Here is a 23,326-nt window from a genome sequence, read left to right as displayed (position 1 = left end):
TGTTTTGTATTCCCATGTGATTGGTCCCTGAACCCATTGGAGGCCATTTTTAAATATATAATTTCTCAGTCTGTAAAACAGTTTTGAATGCTGATTGCCGAAACACGTTGGTTTTATGTTTAACAATAAAGAAGCACTTTTATCAACCTCAACTTTCCTCCCAAGAGTTGCTGAATTTCCTCTTCACTTAATTTGCCCCTAAATTGCTACATATGAAAAAGTATGAATATGTATGCACTCGCTACTGTAAGGCGCTCTGGATAAGAGTGTCTGCTAAATGACTAAAATGTAAATGGACATTGGTTGGAGAGCGAGGTGGCTGTGTTCCCTTCCCTTAAAGGGGAAATCTGCAGTTGCTACATCCATTTTTGGACTTAAATAAATGTATTGTACCCATTGATTCTTGAAGAATATAACTTATAAATGCCTCATGAACTTAGTTCAACTGGTGTACCCCATCAGAACCAAAATATAATACTCCAATGTTTGTAAACAATGTAAATGTAAAGAAACACTTTATAGCCTCAAAACATGGTTAAAATTGTAATTTTTATATCATGGATGGTCAGTCCTTGCATCCATAGCTCTGACTCTGAATTTGAGAGTGGTTACATTTCTCCAGGCCCATCCCTCAGCTTTTTACCAAAACAGAGGCGGGTGTCCGCTTTGCTTTTGTTTTAACTGCAGATTCTAGGTTTAACAGGAAAACAAGTTAAGGTTGATTAGGGCGGGATTAAATGCAATCACGTTATAGCGCAGCATACTATACAGCCGACAATGCAGCTTTTTAAAGGCATTTTCCCAGACGTTCGCGGCGATCGTATTCATGTTGGTTCAAGCGTAAATTGCCATTAAAATAGTGCACTGCGCTATAACGCGCCTTGCATTATATCGCAGCCTATATGAAAACCAGTCAAAATGTTCCACCCCAGTACCAGTGTTACCCTTTTACAAATGAATTAAACTGTTAGGCCTCTAAATTGTTAGGCCTCTAAATTGATTTAGGTAAGTTTTAAACATTAACTGAATTAATTAAAAACGCATACAACATTTCTTTTTAGGTAAGTGTTACTGTATACCTCATTCTTTTCACAGAAACAGATCTTCCCTTTGATGTGTTCCTCCACTGAAACCCAAGCATGCATTTCCAAACCTGGGGAGTCTATTTAAGCTTGAGAAAGGGAAAAGTAGTGACATGGTTAAGTTGCTGAAAGCAGGAAGGATGATACACTAAGATCTTGAATCACTAGGCTTTCCTGTGGGAGCCGTTTGCCACATCTGATACAGCGATTAATCTGGGCCTTTCTCTGTTTATCTGACCAATTTAGTTTTATGGTTTGACTTGGCGTGCTGATGTTTACCCTGAAAAAATCCACACATGTGAAGGAGCCACATTGGGTGCAAATAGCAGAAGCTGTGGAAGCTGTGGAAGCTGTGGATGTTCAGGCATTGGCTGGCTGGGGCTACCGCTGCAGGCGCTCTCCCTCTCTCCATCCAACAGTTTAGTTCAGTACTCTGCTGAGACATACTACCTGCTCCTTTTCCCATTTTTACCACAGAGGAAATGAACATGCTTTATAAATTGTTAAGCATGGATTTCTTTCCTGTGCGATGTTGCACCTGAGTATGTTGTGTTCTAGAGGGTGGCTTGGAGAAGACCAGTCCAGTCCACAGCCAGGTTGTGTGGTTTCCCCAAACTCTCTATACTGTATGTCTCTCCCTCAGAACATCACTGGTACTCTCCAGTAACCCTCTTCTTTAATAATAGTACAGTCATGTTTTTTCAGTGATTCAAATCATAAAACAACCTTAGAGATACTGCACTAACTAAAGTGTCAATCAGCAGTAGAAACAATAAAGCGTACTACCCGTTTTGGTAAAAAAATTAGGGATGGGGCTGGAGAAACTGTAACTACTCTCAAATGCATAGAGCTATGGATGCAAGGACTGACCATCCATGATATCAACATTATAGTTTGAACCATGTTTTGAGGCTATATAGTATTTATTTTTTTACATTTACTTTGTTTATAAACATTGGAGTACAACAAGCTTATATTTTGGGTTCTGATGTGGTACGACAGTTGAACTAAGCTCATGAGGCATTTATAAGTTATATTCTGCAAAAATCAGCAGGTACATATCATTGAATTATATGTCCAAAAATGGATGTAGCAACTGCTGATTTCCCCTTTAAAGACAAAGAAGAATTTAAAGTGCCTACCTTTTAAACCAATGAATAACCTTCTAACTTGCAGCATTTTACCTGTGTGGTTGGGCAGGTAAGTTGTATGTCATCCGTTAACGGTAACAGTCCAGTGTTTCCAGATTTCTATGAAATATTACCTATAATTAATTACAATATGAGTGAAATAGTTTTCCTTCCAAACAATGGTAATAAAAATAAATAAATAAATAAAAATAAAAAATGTAAAAAGCAGCTTTTCTGTATTGGAATGGTGTGGGCATACCCCAACAACAGAATGGTGTGGGCGTATACCGGTCATTAAAAATATTAAATATTCCTCTATGAAGAAATAGCAAGCATTTCTGAAACGGTCTGTTTGAGATACAAGTTTGAGATGGTAATTTTCCAATTTATGCTTTGGCCAAAAATATCAGTATAGGACGAGTCAAAAACATTATTTGGGTATTAGTTAACAGAATATTAACTTTTAAAAGTGAGATTTTCACTGGACAGTTGCTTTAAGAAGGCTTCAATTAAAAAATAATAAGTTGTGGGCCTATCTGCTCAACACACTATCACAGCTTATTGTGAAATAGACACTTTGTCATTTTCTTCACAACGCATGTTTTAAATATTTTTTATTTTGACCCGTTTTTCGTGATATCCAATTGGTAGTTACAGTCTTGTCCCATCGCTGCAACTACTGTACGGACTCGGGAGAGGCGAAGGTCGAGAGCCATGCGTCCTCCGAAACACGACCCTGCCAAGCCGCACTGCTTCTTGACACACTGCTCGCTTAACCCGGAAGCCAGCCGGAGGAAACACTGCATAACTGGCGACCATGTCAGCGTGCTTGCGCCCGGCCCGCCACCAGGAGTTGCTAGAGCGTGATGGGACAAGGACATCCCGGCCGGCGAAACCCTCCCCTAACCCGGATGATGCTGGGCCAATTGTGCGGCGCCTCATGGGTCTCCCGATCGCGGCCGGGATGGAACCCGGGTCTGTAGTGACGCCTCAAGCGCTGCGATGCAGTGCCTTAGACCGCTGTGCCATTCACAACGCATTTGATGTGTATTACATAATTTTCTTCCTTCGTTAGCTAAGCTAGGGGTTAAGGTCAGGGTTAGGAGTTAAGGTTAGGTTTAGGGGTTAAGGTTAGGTAACATGCTAGCTAAGTAATTAAAGGGTTAAGGTTAGGGTTAGTGTGCCATTGGGGACGCATCTAGGTGTTGGTATATATATATATATATATATATATATATATATATATATATATAGTAAAACCAAATGTGTGTGTGTGTGTTTACAGGCCCTCCAGATGTATACCAGCCATGTGAGCCCAGCCTACAGGCCTGGAGTCCAGAACTCAGCCTGTATGATGCCAATGTGACGTCTCCCTGCCCTGAAACCGAGGGCTGCATCCTGATGCTGCGCTTCCTCCACCCTGTGGTCCCTAACAGCCTCACTGTGTGGGTCACCTACATCTCAGCTGGTGGGTCCCGGGTTCATTCTAGTTGTCTCCAACAGCATTCGGAAGTATTCAGACCCCTTGACTTTTTCCACATTGTTATGTTACAGCCTTATTCTAAAATGGATTAAATCATCAATCTACACACAATACCCCATAATGACAAAGTGAAATCAGGTTTTTATAAATTGTAGCTAATTTATTTAAAAAATAAAAACAGAAATACCTTATTTACATAAGTATTCAGACCCTTTGCTATGAGACACGGAATTAAGCTCAGGTGCATCCTGTTTCCATTGATCATCCTTGAGATGTTTCTATGACTTGATTGGAGTCCACCTGTGGTAAATTCAATTGATTGGACATGATTTGGAAAGACACACACCTGTCTATATAAGGTCCCACAGTTGACAGTGCATGTCAGAGCAAAAACCAAGCCATGAGGTCGAAGGAATTGTTTGTAGAGCTCCGAGACAGTATTGTGTCGAGGCACAGATCTGGGGAAGGGTACCAAAAAATGTCTGCTGCATTGAAAGGTCCCCAAGAACTCAGTGGCCTCCATCATTCTTAAATGGAAGAACTTTGGAACCACCAAGACTCTTCCTAGAGCTGACCGCCCGGCCAAACTGAGCAATCGGGGGAGAAGGGCCTTGGTCAGGGAGGTGACCAAGAACCCGATGATCACTCTGAAAGAGCTCCAGAGTTCCTCTGTGGAGATGGGAGAACCTTGAAGAAGGACAACCATGACTGCAGCACTCCACCAATCAGGCCTTTATGGTAGAGTGACCAGACGGAAGCCACTCCTCAGTAAAAGGCACACGACAGCCCGCTTGGAGTTTGCCAAAAGGCACCTAAAGACTCTCAGACCATGAGAAACAAGATTCTCTGGTCTGATGAAACTGAGATTAAACTCTTTGGCTTGATGGCCAGGTGTCACATCTGGAGGAAACCTGGCACCATCCCTACGGTGAAGCATGGTGGTGGCAGCATCATACTGTGGGGATGTTTTTCAGCGGCAGAGACTGGGAGACTAGTCAGGATCGAGGGAAAGATGAACGGAGCGAAGTACAGAGAGATCCTTGATGAAAACCTGCTTCAGAGCGCTCAGGACCTTAGACTGGCGTGAAGGTTCACCTTCCAACAGGTCAACGACCCTAAGCACACAGCCAAGACAATGCAGGCGTGGCTTTGGGACAATTCTCTGAATGTCCTTGAGTGGCCCAGCCAGAGCCCGGACTTGAAGCCGATCCAACATCTTTGGAGAGACCTGAAAATAACCTGACAGAGCTTGAGAGGATCTGCAGAGAAAAATACAGGTGTAGCGTCATACCCGAGAAGACTCGAGGCTGTAATCGCTGCTTCAACAAAGTACTGAGTAAAGGGTCTGAATACTTATGTAAATGTAATTATTTTTTGTGTTTTATAAATTTGCAAGAATATTCTAGAAATCTGTTTTTGCTTTGTCATTATGGATTATTGTGTGTAGATTGATGATGAAAAATGTATTTTTAATCAATTAAAGAATAAGGCAAAATGTGGAAAAAGTAAGGACTTTAACTGCATGTGTGACATAACTCCACCAGTCCTATTTAGGATGTCATTTACAAAGATTATACCGTTTTTAAACATTATTAATATTAATATATAACCATAATATTTGTTCTAATATTCCTTCTGTCTTTTCTGGTGGATTAAACTGAAATTGCAACCAGCTTTCTATTGCTTGTTTTAAAAATAGCTACATTTTGGAGGTTATTTTATTTTCAAATAACTGAAAGTGAGAGGTTGTAATCTGAATGAAGGGGAAAAAGGCCGTTCTTGAACATGGGGTGACAACAGCATACATTTAGCAATTACTGAAACTCTCCACAATACAAGCCACGCATTGTGTCTACCTGAATGTTAATGCTTTGGCTGTAATGTCAAGTCACACCAAATATTTTTTCTAGGTGTTTATGAATAAATAAAGGGCCAAGCATATGCATTTTACTATGGAACTGCTTGATTATACAGGTGATGATTGTCCACCATGTTGTCTCTACAGATAACCAGGCGATCGCCAACATCGAGCTAATAACAGACACAGACGAGTCTCTTGACATGGGTCCACAGCACGTCTTCTGTGATGTGCCCCTCACTCTACGTGTGCACACCGAAAAAAGGGTGGCAGCTGTCAAACTGAGCACCTTTGATGAAAAGATGGAGATTGATGCTATCCTGCTCACTTCTGGGCCCCATAATCCTCTCTGCTCCAGTTGCCAGCCTCTGATCTACCGAGTTGTCAGGCAACCTGCGTTTTCAGGCGATCTGGTCCAGCAAACTCTGCTTACATTTACAGACAGGTAAGATTGACACTGACAAAAACTTTGACCTTAGTCCGGAAAGTTCTCCTGTGCAGACACAGATTTATTGTTTGGAGGACATGTACCACTGCTCCAAGAACTGGGCCCAAGAATACACACAAAAAAGAAATCACGATCAAAATGTATGTCAGTTACAAATATCAAACAATGTAATCTTCTGTAGCAACAGAAGCTGAGATATTCGTAATTCTAGTGTTTTGGTCTGGTATTGTTTTAGCAACACAAAAACCAAATGTATTCAGTAGGCTTCTTAGCCCTAGCTACTGATCCAAATCAACATCAAGGGCCTTATTCAAGATAACTTTTTGAAAGGACTCTGGCGTACATCAAAGCATTTTTATCCCACACTGTGAGAAAAGGTGTTAAGTTGATTATCTGAATCAACTTAACAACTTAAGTGTTCTTTGTTTTTTATTCTGTTCTAAGCTTACTTTTATTCATAACAGTCTGCTTGGATTCTATATTAGCATCATACACAATTTTTTGTGAATGAGTTTGTAATTTTCCACAAACACTTTCTGGGATGTTTCTTTTCAAGCGCTTAGTTGCAGAAGTAGGTGGATATGCTTAAGAGGTCACGTTGAGGAATACATTTGGTTTCATCTCTAAAAGTTCCACAAGCAGCAGTAAGTGCAAAAAGATGTAAAAACCAAGGGGAATTAAGTTATGTGGAGGGAAGAGAGGCAGTCTCTGGAATATAAACCAAATGTGACCAGCAGAAACAGTAAACACCCGTGGCTGTTTGGAGCTGTTCCTCAGCTATTTCCTCTCGCTGAAGGCTCTGTACTGTATGCTCATCATGGTTAGTATATGATAAGTGAGAGGCCTGTCATTTGGAAAAGGGGGTGAAGAGAGAGAAGTGGGGTGTATTGCAGGAGAGAGAAAAAAGAAAGGTTAAGCATTGTGACTGACTTTGAGTCTACACTGCCACCAAGAGGTATATCTGACAAAGCAAGATTGTTTTGCACTTGATATCCTAATCCTTAAAAATAGACTCACACTTTTGGTCCATTAGTTGAGAAAAAACACTTTTGGGGTATGTGTGAAATATAGATAGGATGAAGTTATGTCGTAACTCCATGGTCAAGGATGTATTATTTCCCCCTGACCCTCATCGTCTGGTTTCTACTACTTCGTGGCTCAAATTTGACTCGTACATTAATAACTGATTGTATAATTCCAGTGTCCATTAAGGCACAAAACTACCCTAAGTCTAAGTCCTGACAAAAAAAAACACAGAGACTCCTGTAAAATTTCCTCCGGTGGAATGCTAGAGAGAGAGGGCTCTTAGAGCTGATCCATAATTAATAAGGGTAATTTGTAGCGGGAGGAAATCCAACACGCCTGAGAGAGTAGATGATGTGCATTTTTGTAGGCATTCCTTACAGCTGGCCGGAGACAATGGTAATCAAGCAGTGCTGCCGGGAAATCAAAGGTAGGCTCTTTTTATAGTTTGGAGCTGACCAAAACAGCTCAATAGCCCTGGGACAGGAGGTATGATATCACCGTACCCACTGTACACCCAGTTTAGGTTTAAGGTCACTGCTTCCTACAGCAAGGTTAGATGACTAGGTGACTCTGGACACAGATACACAAGGCAAGAACCAGTGTTGGGGAAGCTAATCTGAAAATGAAGTTTACCAAGCAAGCAACTATTTCACACTGGAAGAAGTTAAGCTACACTAAAGCTAAAAATATATATAATTTACTTAATTAAAGTTACTTTGAAAAACTAGTTCACTAATCAAGCTACTTCGTGAAAAATTATCATACAGTGGGGAAAAAAGTATTTAGTCAGCCACCAATTGTGCAAGTTCTCCCACTTAAAAAGATGAGAGAGGCCTGTAATTTTCATCATAGGTACACGTCAACTATGACAGACAAAATGAGAATTCTTTTTCCAGAAAATCACATTGTAGGATTTTTAATGAATTTATTTGCAAATGATGGTGGAAAATAAGTATTTGGTCAATAACAAAAGTTTCTCAATACTTTGTTATATACTTTGTTATATACCCGTTGTTAGCAATGACACAGGTCAAACGTTTTCTGTAAGTCTTCACAAGGTTTTCACACACTGTTGCTGGTATTTTGGCCCATTCCTCCATGCAGATCTCCTATAGAGCAGTGATGTTTTGGGGCTGTCGCTGGGCAACACGGACTTTCAACTCCCTCCAAAGATTTTCTATGGGGTTGAGATCTGGAGACTGGCTAGGCCACTCCAGGACCTTGAAATGCTTCTTACGAAGCCACTCCTTCGTTGCCCGGGCGGTGTGTTTGGGATCATTGTCATGCTGAAAGACCCAGCCACGTTTCATCTTCAATGCCCTTGCTGATGGAAGGAGGTTTTCACTCAAAATCTCACGATACATGGCCCCATTCATTCTTTCCTTTACACAGATCAGTCGTCCTGGTCCCTTTGCAGAAAAACAGCCCCAAAGCATGATGATCTTTTATACTGATAACAAGTTCAAACAGGTGCCATTAATACAGGTAACGAGTGGAGGACAGAGGAGCCTCTTAAAGAAGAAGTTACAGGTCTGTGAGAGCCAGAAATCTTGCTTGTTTGTAGGTGACCAAATACTTATTTTCCACCATAATTTGCAAATAAATTCATAAAGAATCCTACAATGTGACTTCTGGATTATTTTTTCTCAATTTGTCTGTCATAGTTGACGTGTACCTATGATGAAAATGACAGGCCTCTCTCATCTTTTTAAGTGGGAGAACTTGCACAATTGGTGGCTGACTAAATACTTTTTTTCCCCACTGTATGTAAATCTGAAATGTCATAGACTACAAACAGATCACTTTACCCCAGTGTTACAGGTTAGCGTGCCTTCAGAAAGTATTCACACCGCTTGACTTTTTCCACATTTTGTTGTGTTACAGCCTGAATTTAATATGGATTGAGATTTTGTGTCACTGGCCTACACACAATACCCCATAATGTCAAAGTGGAATTATGTTAATTTGTTTTATTTTTACAAATTAATAAAAAATGAAAGGCTGAAATGGCTTGAGTCAGTAAGTATTCAACCCCTTTGTTATGGCAAGCCTAAATAAGTTCAGGAGTAACAATTTGCTTAACAAGTCACATAAGTTGCATGAACTCACTCTTTGTGCAATAATAGTGTTTAACATGATTTCTAAATGACTACCTCATCTCAGTACCACACACATACAATTATTTGTAAGGTCCCTCAGTCGAGAAGTGAATTTCAAACACAGATTCAACCACAAAGTCCAGTGAGGTTTTCCAATGCCTCACAAAGAAGGGCACCTATTGGTAGATGGATAAAAAAAAAAAGCAGACATTGAATATGTAGTGAACTAGTACAAAAAAAAGTATGAAAATGTATGCACTCTTTACTGTAAGTTGCTCTGGATAAGAGAGTCTGCTAAATTACAAAAATGTAAATGTAATATCCCTTTGAGCATGGTGAAGTTATTAATTACACTTTGGATGGTGTATCAATACATCCAGTCGCTACAAAGATACAGGCTTCCTTCCTAACTCAGTGGCCGGAGAGGAACGAAACCACTCAGGGATTTTACCATGAGGCCAATGGTGACTTTAAAACAGTTACATAGTTGAATGGCTGTGATAGGAGAAAACTGAGAATGGATCAACAACATTGAAGTTACTCCACAATACTAACCTAAATGACAGAGTGAAAAGAAGGAAGCCTATATAGAAAAATGTCACGTTGTATAATGATTAGAAGACAGGCACAGGAATACGTATTAGGGGTTTTATTACTCCACCCAACACAAACACGTGTATATATATATATATATACACAAAAGGGATGTAACCCAAACAAAGAGCGAGGTGTAACTCTACACAATACACGGGACGAGACCCGTAAACAACAAGATCACACTTTACGGTACTCACGAGACCAACGGACAATAATCAACAAGGACAATGGGGAGCAGAGGGCACATACAGTGGCTTGCGAAAGTATTAACCCCCCTTGGCACGACCACATGGACGCAGTGCGGGTCGGTCAGGGTGCCGACGGTGAAAATCCCTGGTCAGCGAAGCGTCCAGGATGTCCACCGCAGGAACCCAGCACCGCTCCTCTGGGCAGTACCCCTCCCAGTCGATGAGGTATTGGAGACGCCCCACCCGACGACTCGAATCCAGGACTTCACGGACCGAGTACGCCGGACCTCCCTCGATGTTCAGAGGAGGAGGCGGGGGCGTCACTGGGTCCAGCCTCAGCGAGGGGACCAGGCACCACAGGCCGAAACCACTCTTCCCCCGCAGGGGCCTCGGTCTGGCTCGGATGCCAAGGTGCCAGGGCCGGCTGATACCCCAACACGCACTGGAAAGGAGAGAGGTTAGTGGAGGAGTCGCGGATGGAATTCTGCACGTACTCAGCCCAAGGTAGAAAATCTGCACACTCCCCCAGCCGGTCCTGCCAGTAACACCCCAGGAACCTGCCCACTTCCTGATTGACCCCCTCCACCTGCCCATTAGCTTGAGGACGGTACCCAGAGGTGAGACTGACTGTGACCCCTAGGCGTTCCATGAACGCTTTCCAAACGCGTGATGTGAACTGAGGACCACGGTCTGACTCAATGTCCTCCGGGATCCCATAGTGCCGGAAGACGTGCGTAAAAAGAGCCTCCATGGTTTGCATGGCCGACGGGAGCCCAGGCAGAGGAAGGAGGCGACAAGCTTTGGAAAACTGGTCCACAACGACGCGAACGGTGGTGTTCCCCTGGAAGGGGGGAAGGTCAGTGACAAAGTCCACCGAGAGGTGAGACCAGGGTCGTTGTGGAACCGGCAGGGGAAGGAGCTTTCCATAAGGGAGGTGTCTGGGTGTCTTAGACTGGGCACAGATGGAGCAGGAAGAGACCCGGACGTCCCAAGCCAAGGCGGGCCACCAGTACTTCTCAGTCAGGCAGGCGATGGTACGGCCTATCCCAGGATGACCCGACACAGGTGCATTGTGCGCTCAGGAAAGGAGACAGTCCCGCACACCCGTGGGCACTTAGGCGCGGTTCTCTTGGCAATGTGTAGGTACGGGTTCCGTACGCAGGGCCTGCCGTATGTCGGCGTCCATGTCCCACACCACTGGTGCGATGATACGGAACGGAGGGATGATGGGGTCTCCTCTTCCTGCCTCTCCTCTGCCTGGGTTGGAGCAGGGGAATTCCCTGGCTTGTCACCTCCTCGCCTATTAGTGGATAGAGGGCAGTTCGGGGAGAAAGGACCCCTTTCTCCACCATAGGAGCAGAGGCCCAGATTCCTCCTACGCTCTGCCTCCGGTCAGTGCCGATATGACTGTGGCAACCCTGTCTCACCCGGAGACAGCCTCGGCGTAGCGAGCGAGGTACAGGTCGCATTGCAGAAGGAATCCCTTGCATCTCGCTGGCGCGCCGTCTAAGCGCTCGGGGAGGGACAGGGGTATTCCGCGGACCGGCTCAGATGGAACGGAGGCAGGTAGTGGTGGTGTGGAGGATGGTGCCGGAACCAGTCCTGGAGACTGGAGGGACTGCACTTTCCCTCCAACCGCAGGATGGTTGCCAGCACGCTGTCCATGGTGCTGCTGAGTCTGGAGAAACAGTCCTCGTGATGCTGGACTGTCTCTACGATGGTCGCCAGCTCGGCCTTTCCCGCTGTATCCATTTTTATAGGTTGATTATTCTGTCACGTTGTACAATGATTAGAAGACAGGCGCAGGAATAAGTATTAGGGGTTAAATTACTCCACCCAACACAAACACGTATATATATACAAAAGGGATGTAACTCAAACAAAGTGTGAGGTGTAACCTCTACACAATACACGGGACGAGACCTGTAAACAGCAAGAGCACACTACACGGTACTAACGAGACCAATGGACATGGGACAATAATCGACAAGGACAATGGGGAACAGAGGGCACATATATACACAAACTAATCAGGGGGGAATGGGAACCAGGTGTGCGTAATGAGACAAGACAGTCCGGGGTTGGTGGTAATGATCCATGTCAGTGATGCCTAGAAAGCCGGTGACGTAGACCTCAGACCTCCGGAACTGGTGAACGGAATGAGCAGCAGTACGGGGGGGATCCGTGACAATAAAAAATATTCCAAAACATGCATCCTGTTTGCCACTAAAATAATACAACGTTTTGTTCTTAATACAAGGGGTTATGTTTGCAGCAAATCCAACACAACACATCACTGAGTACCACTCTTCATATTTTCAAGCATAGTGGTGGCTGCATCATGTTATGGGCATGGTTGTCATCGGCAAGGACAAGGGAGTTATTTAGGATAAAAATAAATGGAATAGAGTTAAACACATGCAAAATCCTATAGGAAACCCTTGTTCAGTCTGCTTTCCAACAGACACTGGGAGACAAATGCACCATTCAGCAGGAAAATAACCTAAAACACAAGGCCAAATATACACTGGAGTTGCTTACCAAGACGACATTGAATGTTCCTGAGCAGCCTAGTTATGTTTTGACTTAAATCGGCTTGAAAATCTATGGCAAGACTTGAAAATGGCTGTCTAGCAATGATCAACAACCAACTTGACAGAGCTTGAAGAATTTTAAAAATAAATTATATGCAGATATTGTACAATCAAGGTGTGCAAAGCTCCTAAAGACTTTCCCAGAAAGACTCACAGCTGTAATTTCTGCCAAAGGTAATTCTAACATGTACTGACTCAGGGGTGTAAATAATTATGTACATGAGATATTTCTGTATTTCATTTTCAATAAATTTGCACATTCACTTTTTCATTATGGGGTATTGTCTGTAGATGGGTGAGATTATGATAATTTTTTATCCATTTTGACTTCCGTCTGGAACTCAAAAACATGTGGAATAAGTATATGAATACTTTCTGAAGGCACTGTAGCCTATTAAACACAAAAACAATGTTTCAAGTGAGAATTTGGCAGGTCTGATGCCAAAAAGGAAAGGACGTTTTTGCTTATGTAACACACTATAGAAACTACTTTAGAGTTACTATGTACGATGTGAAAACAGTCTATTTAGGTTCGAAAGGAGACTGGTATCTAAAGCAATGTAATCTAATAAGGCAAGGGAAAAAAACATTCAATATCAACTAAAGGAAGAATACTGCAAGGACTTTGTGACATACGTTCGAAGTTGAAGTTGATCTATTGTTGAAATCATTTGTTTTATATTTTTTTATGTTCAAAGATCAATGCACAACAACAGAGTATCATAACCGTAATGACCGTAATTCACAACAATACAGTTTTGTCCAATACAGTACTAAAAAATAATTATAAACTGTGTACCCAATAAAACATTTATGTGAGTACACGCAATTATCTCAGTTCAGTTCCTACAACGATGCACCAGTCAAATATCCCTAAGTAGAGATGAAGCAATGATAATGATTGTAGAAGCTGTAGATGATGACCCTCTGTAGATGGTGAAGTAGTTTCAAGTTTCATTAGTCGTACGGGATACGCATTGTATACATCGTCCAACGAAATGTCTACTTGCAGGTTCCTTCTCAACAATGCAACAACAATAAGAAATAGTAAAAAATAAGAATACGAACATACAGTAAATGGTAGTGGTATAGAATAAACATTTTAGCATAAGTATAATACAGGAAGGCACAATTTATAGTACAATATTTACATGTGTATTGGGGACGGGGGGATGGGGGTGCGGAGAATCAGAGCAGGTGGTCAGTCCAGTTCAAGTGTTCAGCAGTCTGATGGCTTGTAGATAAAAACAGTCTCTGTTGGTTTCAGACCTCATGCTCCAATACCGTCTGCCCGACGGTAAGGGAGAGAACAGCTCGTGGCTGGGGTATGTGGTGTCCTTGATGATGCTGCGTGCCTTCCTCAGGCACCGTTTTGAGTAGATGTCCTGTATGGGTGGGAACACTGTCCCAGTGATGTACTGGGCCGTCTTCACCATCCGCTGGAGGGCCTTGCGGTCATGGACGGAGCAATTCCCGTACCAGGCCATGATGAAACCAGTCAGGACGCTCTCAATGGTGCAGTGGAAGTATTTGGAGAGGACTCGGGGCGGCATGCATAATTTATTCAGCCGCCTTAGGAAGTAGAGATGCTGTTGCGTTTTCTTGACAAGAGTGGTGGTGGTTTTGGTCCATGATAAGTCCTCGGTAATGTGGATGCAGCGGAACTTAAAACTTGTGACTCTCTCTACTACAGTCCCATTGATGTCGATCTGGGCATTTTCCCTCCTCTGCTACTGACGTCAACAATCAACTCCTTTGTTTTGCTGGCTTTGAGGGAGAGGTTGTTTTCATGACACCACAATTCCAATTCACTTACCTCCTCCCTAAAGCATGACTCGTCATTGTTAGTTATCAAGCCTACAATGATGGTGTCCTCAGCAAACTTGATAATGGAGTTGGTGTTGTGCAAGGCCACGCAGTCGTGGGTGAACAGGGAGTACAGCAGAGGACTGAGGACACACCCCTGGGGGGCCCCTGTGTTAAGAGTCAGTGTGGAGGAGGTATGGTTGACAATCCTCACAGCCTGTGGTCTGCCCGTCAGGAAGTCCAGGATCCAGTTGCAGAGAGTGGTGTCCAGACCTAGGGCATTGAGCTTGGTGTCGAGGTTGGAGGGAACAATAGTGTTGAATGCTGAACTGTAGTCGATGAACAGCATTCTCACATAGGTGTTCCTCTTGTCCAGATGTGTTGCGGCCGTGTGAATAGCGATGGAAATGACATCTTTCGTGGATCTGTGGGCCATGACCAGCCTCTCAAAGCACTTCATGATGACCGAGGTGAGCGCTACGGGGCGATAGTCATTTGGCCATGTCACCTTGTTTTTCTTGGGCACTGGGACGATGGTGGTATCCTTAAAGCAGGTGGGGACTACAGCCTGGGACAGGAACAGGTTGAAGATGTCTGAGAAGACACCCGCCAGCTGGTCAGCACACACTGTGAGGTCGCGGGGATGCCATATGGGCCCGCGGCTTTGTGAGTATTCATTTGATAGTTTTCCTCACCTGGTCATCCGGAGCAGCGAGAGTCTTCCTGGATGGCTCAGTATTGTCTGCCTCGAAGCGAGAATAGAATGTGTTAAGCTCATCTGGGAGGCTTCGGTGGGCACCGCACAGCTGGATTTTCCATTTTAGTCTGTGAAAGTCTGTAGTCCTTGCCACATGCGATGACAGTCTGAGTTGTCGAACATCAATTTAAGTTTGAGTCTGTATTGTCTTTTTGCATCCCTAATGGATTTGCGGGAGCTCGTACTGGCTTGCCTTTTACGTATCGCGCGCCACAGAGTCATCAGGGTTCATTCTGCTGACATTGAATGCTGCAGTACGGGCTCTCTGCATTGTACAGATATCTCCGTTCATCCAGGGTTTTTGGTTGGGGTATGTCCGGATTGTTATTGTGGGTACAACGTCATTAACACATTTCCTAATGAAGCCTGTGACTGACGATGTATATATCTGAATGTTGATGGATGAGTCCTGAGTGGATGAATCTTTGGACATATTCCAATCAGTATTCTCAAAACAATCCAGCAGCATTGAGTCTGCCTCCTCTGTCCAGTGCCTCACTATTCTCTTTGTTGGAGGCTCCCTCTTGAGTTGCTGCTAGGCGGGGAGTAGGAACAGAGAAAATTGATCTGATGGATGTTTGTGTATACATGGTCAAGCACGGCGGATCCTCTTGTGGGGAAGGATACCCTGCTGGTGATATTTGGGGGAAATTTGTTTTAGACAGGCTTGGTTAAAGTCACCCCTGACAATAAAGACTGCCTCTGGGTGAGAGGATTCTTGCTGGGTAATGATCATGTGCAGTTTGTTGAGTGCCACCTTGGTGTTTGTTTGTGGCGGTATGTACACAGTTGTGATAAAAACACATGTGAATTCCATTGGCATATAGTGGGGTCGGCATTTTAGCATCAGAAACTCCAGATTCGGGTGAACAGGAGCTTGCGTTGTTTTCAACTTCGGTACACCAGGAATTGTTTATAAGGAAACATACTGTAGCAGGTGATGATGGACGGAGTCAGACGCAGGAAAGGAAATCATGGAATAAATGGTTTAATCAATAAACAGAGGTACGCAGCAATGCGTAATACCCACTAGTGCAGACAAACGGCGCACTGGGGGGAATAATGCACACGGGTGAATAACCCAGCGATACACAAATAGGAACGAGCTCCACTGAGCTATAATCTCTTCTACAATAAACAATCACACACAAAGACAAGGGGGCAGAGGGAACACTTATACAGGTACTGATGAGGGGATATGAACAAGGTGTGTATAATAAACAAGACAAAACAAATGGAATGATAAGATGAGGAGCGGCAGTGGTTAGAAGGCCGGTGTCGACGAACGCCGAAGCCTGCCCGAACAAGGAGAGGAGGCAGCTTCGGAGGAAGTCGTGACAGTACCCCCCCTTGACGCGCAGCTCCAGCAACGCGCCGACACCGGCCTCGGGGACGGCCAGGAGGATGCGGAGCAGGGCGAGCCGGATGGCAATGGTGGAAATCCCGCAACAGGGAGGGTTTGAGGATATCCCTCACCAGGACCCAATACCGCTCCTCCTGACCGTACCCCTACCACTCCACGAGGTACTGAAGGTCCCTCACCCGACGCCTAGAATCCAGGATGGAATGGACGGAGTATGCCGGGGCCCCCTCGATGTCCAGAGGGGGTGGAGGGACCTCCCGCACCTCAGACTCCTAGAGCGGACAAGCCACCACCGGCCTGAGGAGAGACACATGGAACGAGGGGTTAATACGGTAATCTGGAGGGAGTAGTAACCTATAGGTAACCTCGTTTATCCTCCTCAGGACTTTGAACGGCCCCACAAACCGCGGGCTCAGCTTCCGGCAGGGCAGGCGGAGGGGCAGATTCCGGGTCGAGAGCCAGACCCGATCACCCAGTACAAAGACCGGGCCTCACTGCGGTGGCGGTCAGCGTTGGCCTTCTGGCGAGTAACGGCGCGCTGGAGGTGGACGTGAGCAGCGTTCCACGTCTCCGCCACGCGCCGAAACCAGTCATCCACCGCAGGAGCTTCGGTTTGGCTCTGATGCCACGGTGCCAGAACCGGCTGATAACCTAAAACACATTGGTATGGCAATAGGTTAGTGGAGGAGTGGCGGAGAGAGTTCTGGGCATATTCGGCCCATGGCAAGAACACTGACCACTCCCCCGGCCGGTCCTGGCAGTAGGACCGCAGGAACCTACCCACACCCTGATTCACCCGTTCCACCTGCCCATTACTCTCGGGGTGAAACCCAGAGGTCAGGCTGACCGAGACCCCCAGACGTTCCATGAACGCCTTCCAGACCCTGGCACCAAGTAGCGCCGGTCAGACACTATGTCCTCTGGCACCAAGTAGCGCCGGAAGACGTGAGTAAACAGGGCCTCCGCAGTCTGCAGGGCCGTGGGGAGACTGGGCAGAGGAAGGAGGCGGCAGGCTTTTGAAAAGCGTTCCACAATGACCAGGATGGTGGTGTTACCCTGAGAGAGGGGAAGATCAGTGAGAAAGTCAATACACAGGTGAAACCATGGTCGTTGTGGAACTGGTAAGGGCTGTAACTTACCCGCTGGGAGGTGCCTAGGTGCCTTACTCTGGGCGCACACCTAGCAGGAGGAGACATACACCCTCACGTTCTTAGCCAAGGTAGGCAACCAGTACTTTCCGATCAGGCACCGCACTGTACGGCCGATACCTGGGTGACCAGAGGAGGGGGACGTGTGTGCCCAATATATCAGACGGTCACGGACAAGAGACTGCACGTACCACAGCCCAGCTGGGCACTGAGGTGGAGATGGCTCTGTGCGTAACGCCCGCTCTATGTCCGCATCCATCGCCCACACCACCAGCGCCACAATGCAGGAGGCCAGGAGTATGGGGGTGTTGTCTATTTGCCTCTCCTCTGTGTCGTACAGCCGTGACAGTGTGTCTGCCTTCAAGTTCTTCGTACCCGGGATGTAAGACAGTGTAAAATCTAACCGGGTGAAGAATAGGGCCCACCTGGCCTGGCGAGGGGTCAGTCTCCTCGCTGCCCGGATGTACTCCAGGTTACGGTGGTCCGTCCAGACAAGGAAATGGTGTTTCGCCCCCTCGAACCAGTGCCTCCACACGGTCAGGGCTCTAACAACAGCCAACAGCTCCCGATCACCAACGTCGTAGTTCTGCTCCGCCGGGCTGAGCTTCTTGGAGAAGAAGGCACAGGGGCGGATCTTGGGTGGCATGTCCGAGCATTGAGATAGGACGGCGCCTATCCCTAACTCGGACGCATCCACCTCCACTACGAACGGTAGTGATGGATCGGGATGGGCCAGTACCAGGGCTGAGGTGAACAGAACCATGAATGTCCCGAAACACCTCGTTCACAAAGGACTGGAAGACTAATGGAGCATTCATCAAACCGTACGGCATCACCAGGTATTCGCAATGCCCCGTGGTTGTGCTGAATGCTGTCTTCCACTCGTCCCCCTCTCGGACACGCACCAGGTTGTACGCACTCCAGAGATCTAATTTTGTGAAGACGCGCGCCCCGTGCATTGACTCTTCGGACACGCACCAGGTTGTACGCACTCCAGAGATCTAATTTTGTGAAGACACGCGCCCCATGCAGGCCCCTTCCAGGACGTCCACTAGAAGCCAGCAGGTTGTCCATCCGGATGGCCATGTTCACCAGTTGATTGAAGGACAACGTGGTGTCCCGGCAGGCTAGCTCCCTTCGGACATCCTCTTGCAGGTGGCACCGGAAATGGTCGATGAGGGCCCGTTTGTTCCACCCGGACACAGCCGCTAGAGTCCTGAACTCCAGAGCAAAGTCCTGCGCGGTCCTCGTCCCCTGCCTCAAATGGACCAGCCGCTCGCCCGCCTCGCTCCCTTCAGGAGGGTGATCAAAGACGGCCCGGAAGAGGCGAGCAAACTCCCCGTAGTTGTCCAACGCGGCTCCTCCTTCACGGAGTCAGACGCTGGAGAGGAAATCACGGAATAAATTGTTTAATCAATAAACAGAGGTACGCAGCAATGCGTAATACCCACCAATGCGGACAAACGGCGCACTGGGGAAAAGAAGGCACACGGGTGAATAACCCAGCGATACACAAATAGGAACGAGCTCCACCGAGCTATAATCTCCTCTACAATAAACAATCACACACAAAGAAAAGGGGGCAGAGGGAACACTTATACAGGTACTGATGAGGGGATATGAACCAGGTGTGTGTAATAAACAGGACAAAACAAATGGAATGATGAGATGAGGAGCGGCAGTGGCTAGAAGGCCGGTGTCGACGAACGCCGAAGCCTGCCCGAACAAGGAGAGGAGGCAGCTTCGGAGGAAGTCGTGACACATACCCCTCCCCCCCGACTCTTATCAGAAGCTGCCGTTCGATCCATTCGGAATATGGAGAATAGCAGAGTAGAGTGTATTGTCCCTAAGCCACATCTCAGTAAAAACAAAGACACAGCATTCCCTGATGTCCCACTGTGATTGAAGCCTTGCTCTGAGTTTACAAAGTTTATTTTCCAGCGATTGGACATTAACCATCAGGATACTAGGAGAGGGGGCCGTGTAGCCCGTCTTTTCAGCCTAGCTTGGAGTCCCCCTTTCCTTCCTCTTCTTTGTCGCCGGCATTGCCTTAGGTCATCTCGGCCAGGAGCAACAGGTAGGCCCACTGTGCGGGAAACAAAGGAGCGAATGCAGTATTCCAGATCTGGGAGGCTGAGAGATAAATGTGTAGCTTCCGATTCATGATCCAGAAGTGTTTGTCGATCGTAGGAAATTATTGCACTAACATTCTGAGCAAACAAAGTGATAATTCCTTCTACATCTGCATTGCTTGCTGTTTGGGGTTTTAGGTTGGGTTTCTGTATAAGCACTTTGTGACATCTGCTGATGTAAAAAGGGCTTTATAAATAAATTGTATTCAATTTGAATAATTAACACAAAAAAGCTACGCCGAGCAGAAACCAGCAAGACAGGTGCCCTCCTCAGCATCGCCATCTAGTTTGTAGAAGATGGCAGGTGGCGCTGGTGCCGTCAAATCAAACGGGGGGTACAAAACCTATTCAGTCTCTTACTTTAATCATCATGTAGAGGTTTCAAAAGGATTTACAGATTATGTTGCAAAACCCACATTCTTCTCCACAAGGCAACTACAGCCGAGCGCCATTACTGTTCAATCACTCTCATACAAAGCAATGCACATGTAGCGATAGCAAATGCAAAATGCAAAACGTTCTAAAATCTAAATGATCATCACTCTCAAAAGCATACAGTACATGCTTATGTCAATATCCTGACTGATTTTAGATTGTAAATATCATGTGCACTTTAGTTATTCATCAAGACAGGCATAGAATTTGGCTAGCATAAAGCTAACTCACCAGGATTCTCTTTTCATAAACATCAAAGGAAAAAACGTCAGAATTCCCCTCTGGTTCAGCTCACTCTGATTATCTAAGCGCTCGATTCTTCTGTAGTAGTAAATATTCAGTATACTACACAACTTTGTTTCCAGTAAGTTATCTAAGTTATCAACATTCAATATTTCTAGGTTTCTTCTAGGTTTCTTTCTGCTTCACAGTTCGTGGGCACTCTCGCCAAAAGGCAAGAGGGAAAAGAGCGAGATCAGAGAGACCGCAAAAGACATTCAGACTGTAGGGGTCGCCAAAAAACTCCCAACTCATAGAATTAGTGTAAAGAAGTTAGGACCTGTCTTGTTTTGTGAAAACTTTAGGAAATTACTAAAATAGCATGGGATACACTTACTTCACCTATATTTTATTTTATGCAAAAAAAAGTAGTATATAGTTCCAGTAGTTAGCTACACCGCTACATGGCAAAAAAAATAACTACCACCAAGCTACTGCCAAATGTAGTTAAAATAGGGTAGTGGGTTCGATCCCCGGGACCACCCATACACAAAAATGTATGCACGCATGACTGTAAGTCGCTTTGGATAAAAGCGTCTGCAAATGGCATTATTATTATTATTATTATTATTATTATTATTATTATTATTATTATTATATTATTATTATTAGTAGTAAAATACTAGTTGAACTACATGTATAGTTCACTACTCCCCAACACTGACAAGAACAATCTGTTTTGTTATTGTGTATTGTGTGTGTGCACTGTGCAGTGTCCATCTAACCTTGCTGTTCAAAATGGTTGTTGATTGATAGAACTTTTTAGTTTTTGGTCATTTTGTATCTCTATGCAACAATTCGACCTGGAAATAATCCAAAATGTTAATTATATCTGTATTTAGGAATACATTTCCATGAGACAAGCATGTCATTTGAACAATGTTTACACTTGAATGTTGCATGTTTTGATGTGTTCCTACAGTGACGTTGTAAAGGATGAGGAGTACCAGTACAGAGTTCAGGTGGAAGCAGACGGTCTCCTCAGTGAGCTCTCCCCACCTCTCCTCTATACCCATGGAGCTGCCTACTGCGGAGACGGACTACTCCAGAGGTCAGTCAGTTTACACAGTATTCACATCACAGATATGTCATCTTTTCTCTCATCCATTGTAGACAACACCAACAGTAGAATGACAATGTACATAATATATGATTAAATTCATACTATTAATTGAGACACAGCAATGTTGTAATCATGGTAAAAAAAAGTCAACCTTCATCACTTTGGACAGACAGTTTCAAATACACAGGACATGATGTTATATAAAATCCCTAAGAAGATCATGAGCACTAACCTCAAACTTGAGACAAGGATAGGGATAGACAGGTTCATTAAGTTAGCAAGTGTGTAAGTCACACCAAACTACAGTATGTGTGTTTGTAATGAAAGTGTATGGCCTATGGAGATGACTGATCCTTATTGTCTCTCTCTCTCTCTGTAGGACAGAGGACTGTGATGATGGCAATCTGTTGGATGGTGATGGCTGCTCTAAGAAGTGCCACATGGAGTCAGGCTTCAACTGCAATGGTGAGTGAAGAACAGACAAGACTGCTCTCCTAATCCTTGTCTCAGTCTACAGTCTGTGGACTGACCGCAACAGAAGCCCAACTAGACCATGTTGATGGAACTCAACCAAAACGGTAATTGCAAGCAGAAGCTTCAATTCAAACTCGGTCAAAATGCCTTTATAAAGTTGAACACTAGTGTACGTCAAGACAGGTCACAACTTAACACTTAACTAAGTAAAGAGTCATCACTCATCACACACATTAGCTCCATGCACTGATTTCATATCACAAACACTGTAATTTGGAGTCATTCTGCGCTTAACCATCTCAATTTACCCAAACTATGTATTATGCATACAATAATCAAATATAATTCAAAACGAATACATATGAACTCAAAGACTCAAACAACACTCACCCAGAGATGTGAATTGTGAAGTGTATTTTTCTTTCCTGAAGTAAGTTTACTATTACAGCTAGCTTGTTTTGATTTCCACAACACAACAATGCTGTCAAGCTGACACACTGCCTTGTCTCTGGTTTTCATTCAGAGACTTGGCAAGCTTAAAGTAGACATTGCACACACAGTAACAACAGCAAATGTCAACCTCACAGTTGCGGTGTTCTTGTGTCGCCTATAAATGTATCCACCATGCTGGGGAATGCTTTTGTCCTCTTCCTTTATGATCATGCTCTTAGTTAAAGCAATGTGTTTTCTTTCATATAAAATGTGTAATTTGGCTCACAATATAGATCACAAGGAAGTAGGCCTAATGGTTACTGAGTAACTCATATAATTTAATGGATTTACATGTTCTATTCTCACATACTGTATGTGTGTATGTCCCAAATGGCACCATATTCCTTTTATAGTGCACTACTTTTGACAGAGTATTAATTTATTAATCCCAACTTGGGAAATTGTTTTATAACCTCAAGCATCATCAATGGACAAGACAAGAATCAATGACATACACATAATATATATATATTTTTTAGTAGTGCATTATAAAGGGAATTGGGTGCCATTTGGCACAGAATTTTGTGAATCCATTACTCAGCTGGGACGTCAACAGACCCTCAATTTCGTCAAGGGAGAAAAAAGAAAGCACCTCCGTGAAGGTTCAGAGATGCCGTGACTGAAAGTGTTACATTTTCTTAGGGAATAAACACAACTAGCAGGAAAAAAAACTTTGGCAAAAACACATGATAAATTGCAACACATATGAAACGGAATCATTTCACCATTCAAGATAGTGTCTCACTCTCGCTCAGTCATGCACAAATTTGCTTCCATGTTTGGGTATTCTGATGCTTGACAAGTTAACTCGTACAACACCAGAATGGTCAATGTATCTGTAGCATGAACATCAACTCGTATTATCCTGAGAG

At 44.6% G+C, this 23,326-nt stretch overlaps 1 protein-coding gene across 1 annotated transcript in view; it reads left to right on the top strand.

The window, feature by feature from the left end:
• The window catches only part of LOC121535210 (pappalysin-2-like), an 81,239-nt gene that overhangs the window by 18,811 nt on the left and 39,102 nt on the right, over positions 1 to 23,326 (top strand). Inside the window, exons 7-10 of the mRNA XM_041842044.1 lie at positions 3,498 to 3,680; positions 5,701 to 5,998; positions 21,348 to 21,476; positions 21,868 to 21,953. Coding sequence (XP_041697978.1) covers positions 3,498 to 3,680; positions 5,701 to 5,998; positions 21,348 to 21,476; positions 21,868 to 21,953 — 696 coding nt within the window. The remainder of the gene's footprint in view (positions 1 to 3,497; positions 3,681 to 5,700; positions 5,999 to 21,347; positions 21,477 to 21,867; positions 21,954 to 23,326) is intronic.

This window comes from Coregonus clupeaformis, chromosome 21 (genome assembly GCF_020615455.1).
Source record: "Coregonus clupeaformis isolate EN_2021a chromosome 21, ASM2061545v1, whole genome shotgun sequence".
In the NCBI taxonomy this organism is placed as follows: Eukaryota; Metazoa; Chordata; class Actinopteri; order Salmoniformes; family Salmonidae; genus Coregonus; species Coregonus clupeaformis.
Note: the sequence above shows the minus strand (reverse complement) of the source record. Positions and strands in the feature narration are given on the sequence as shown.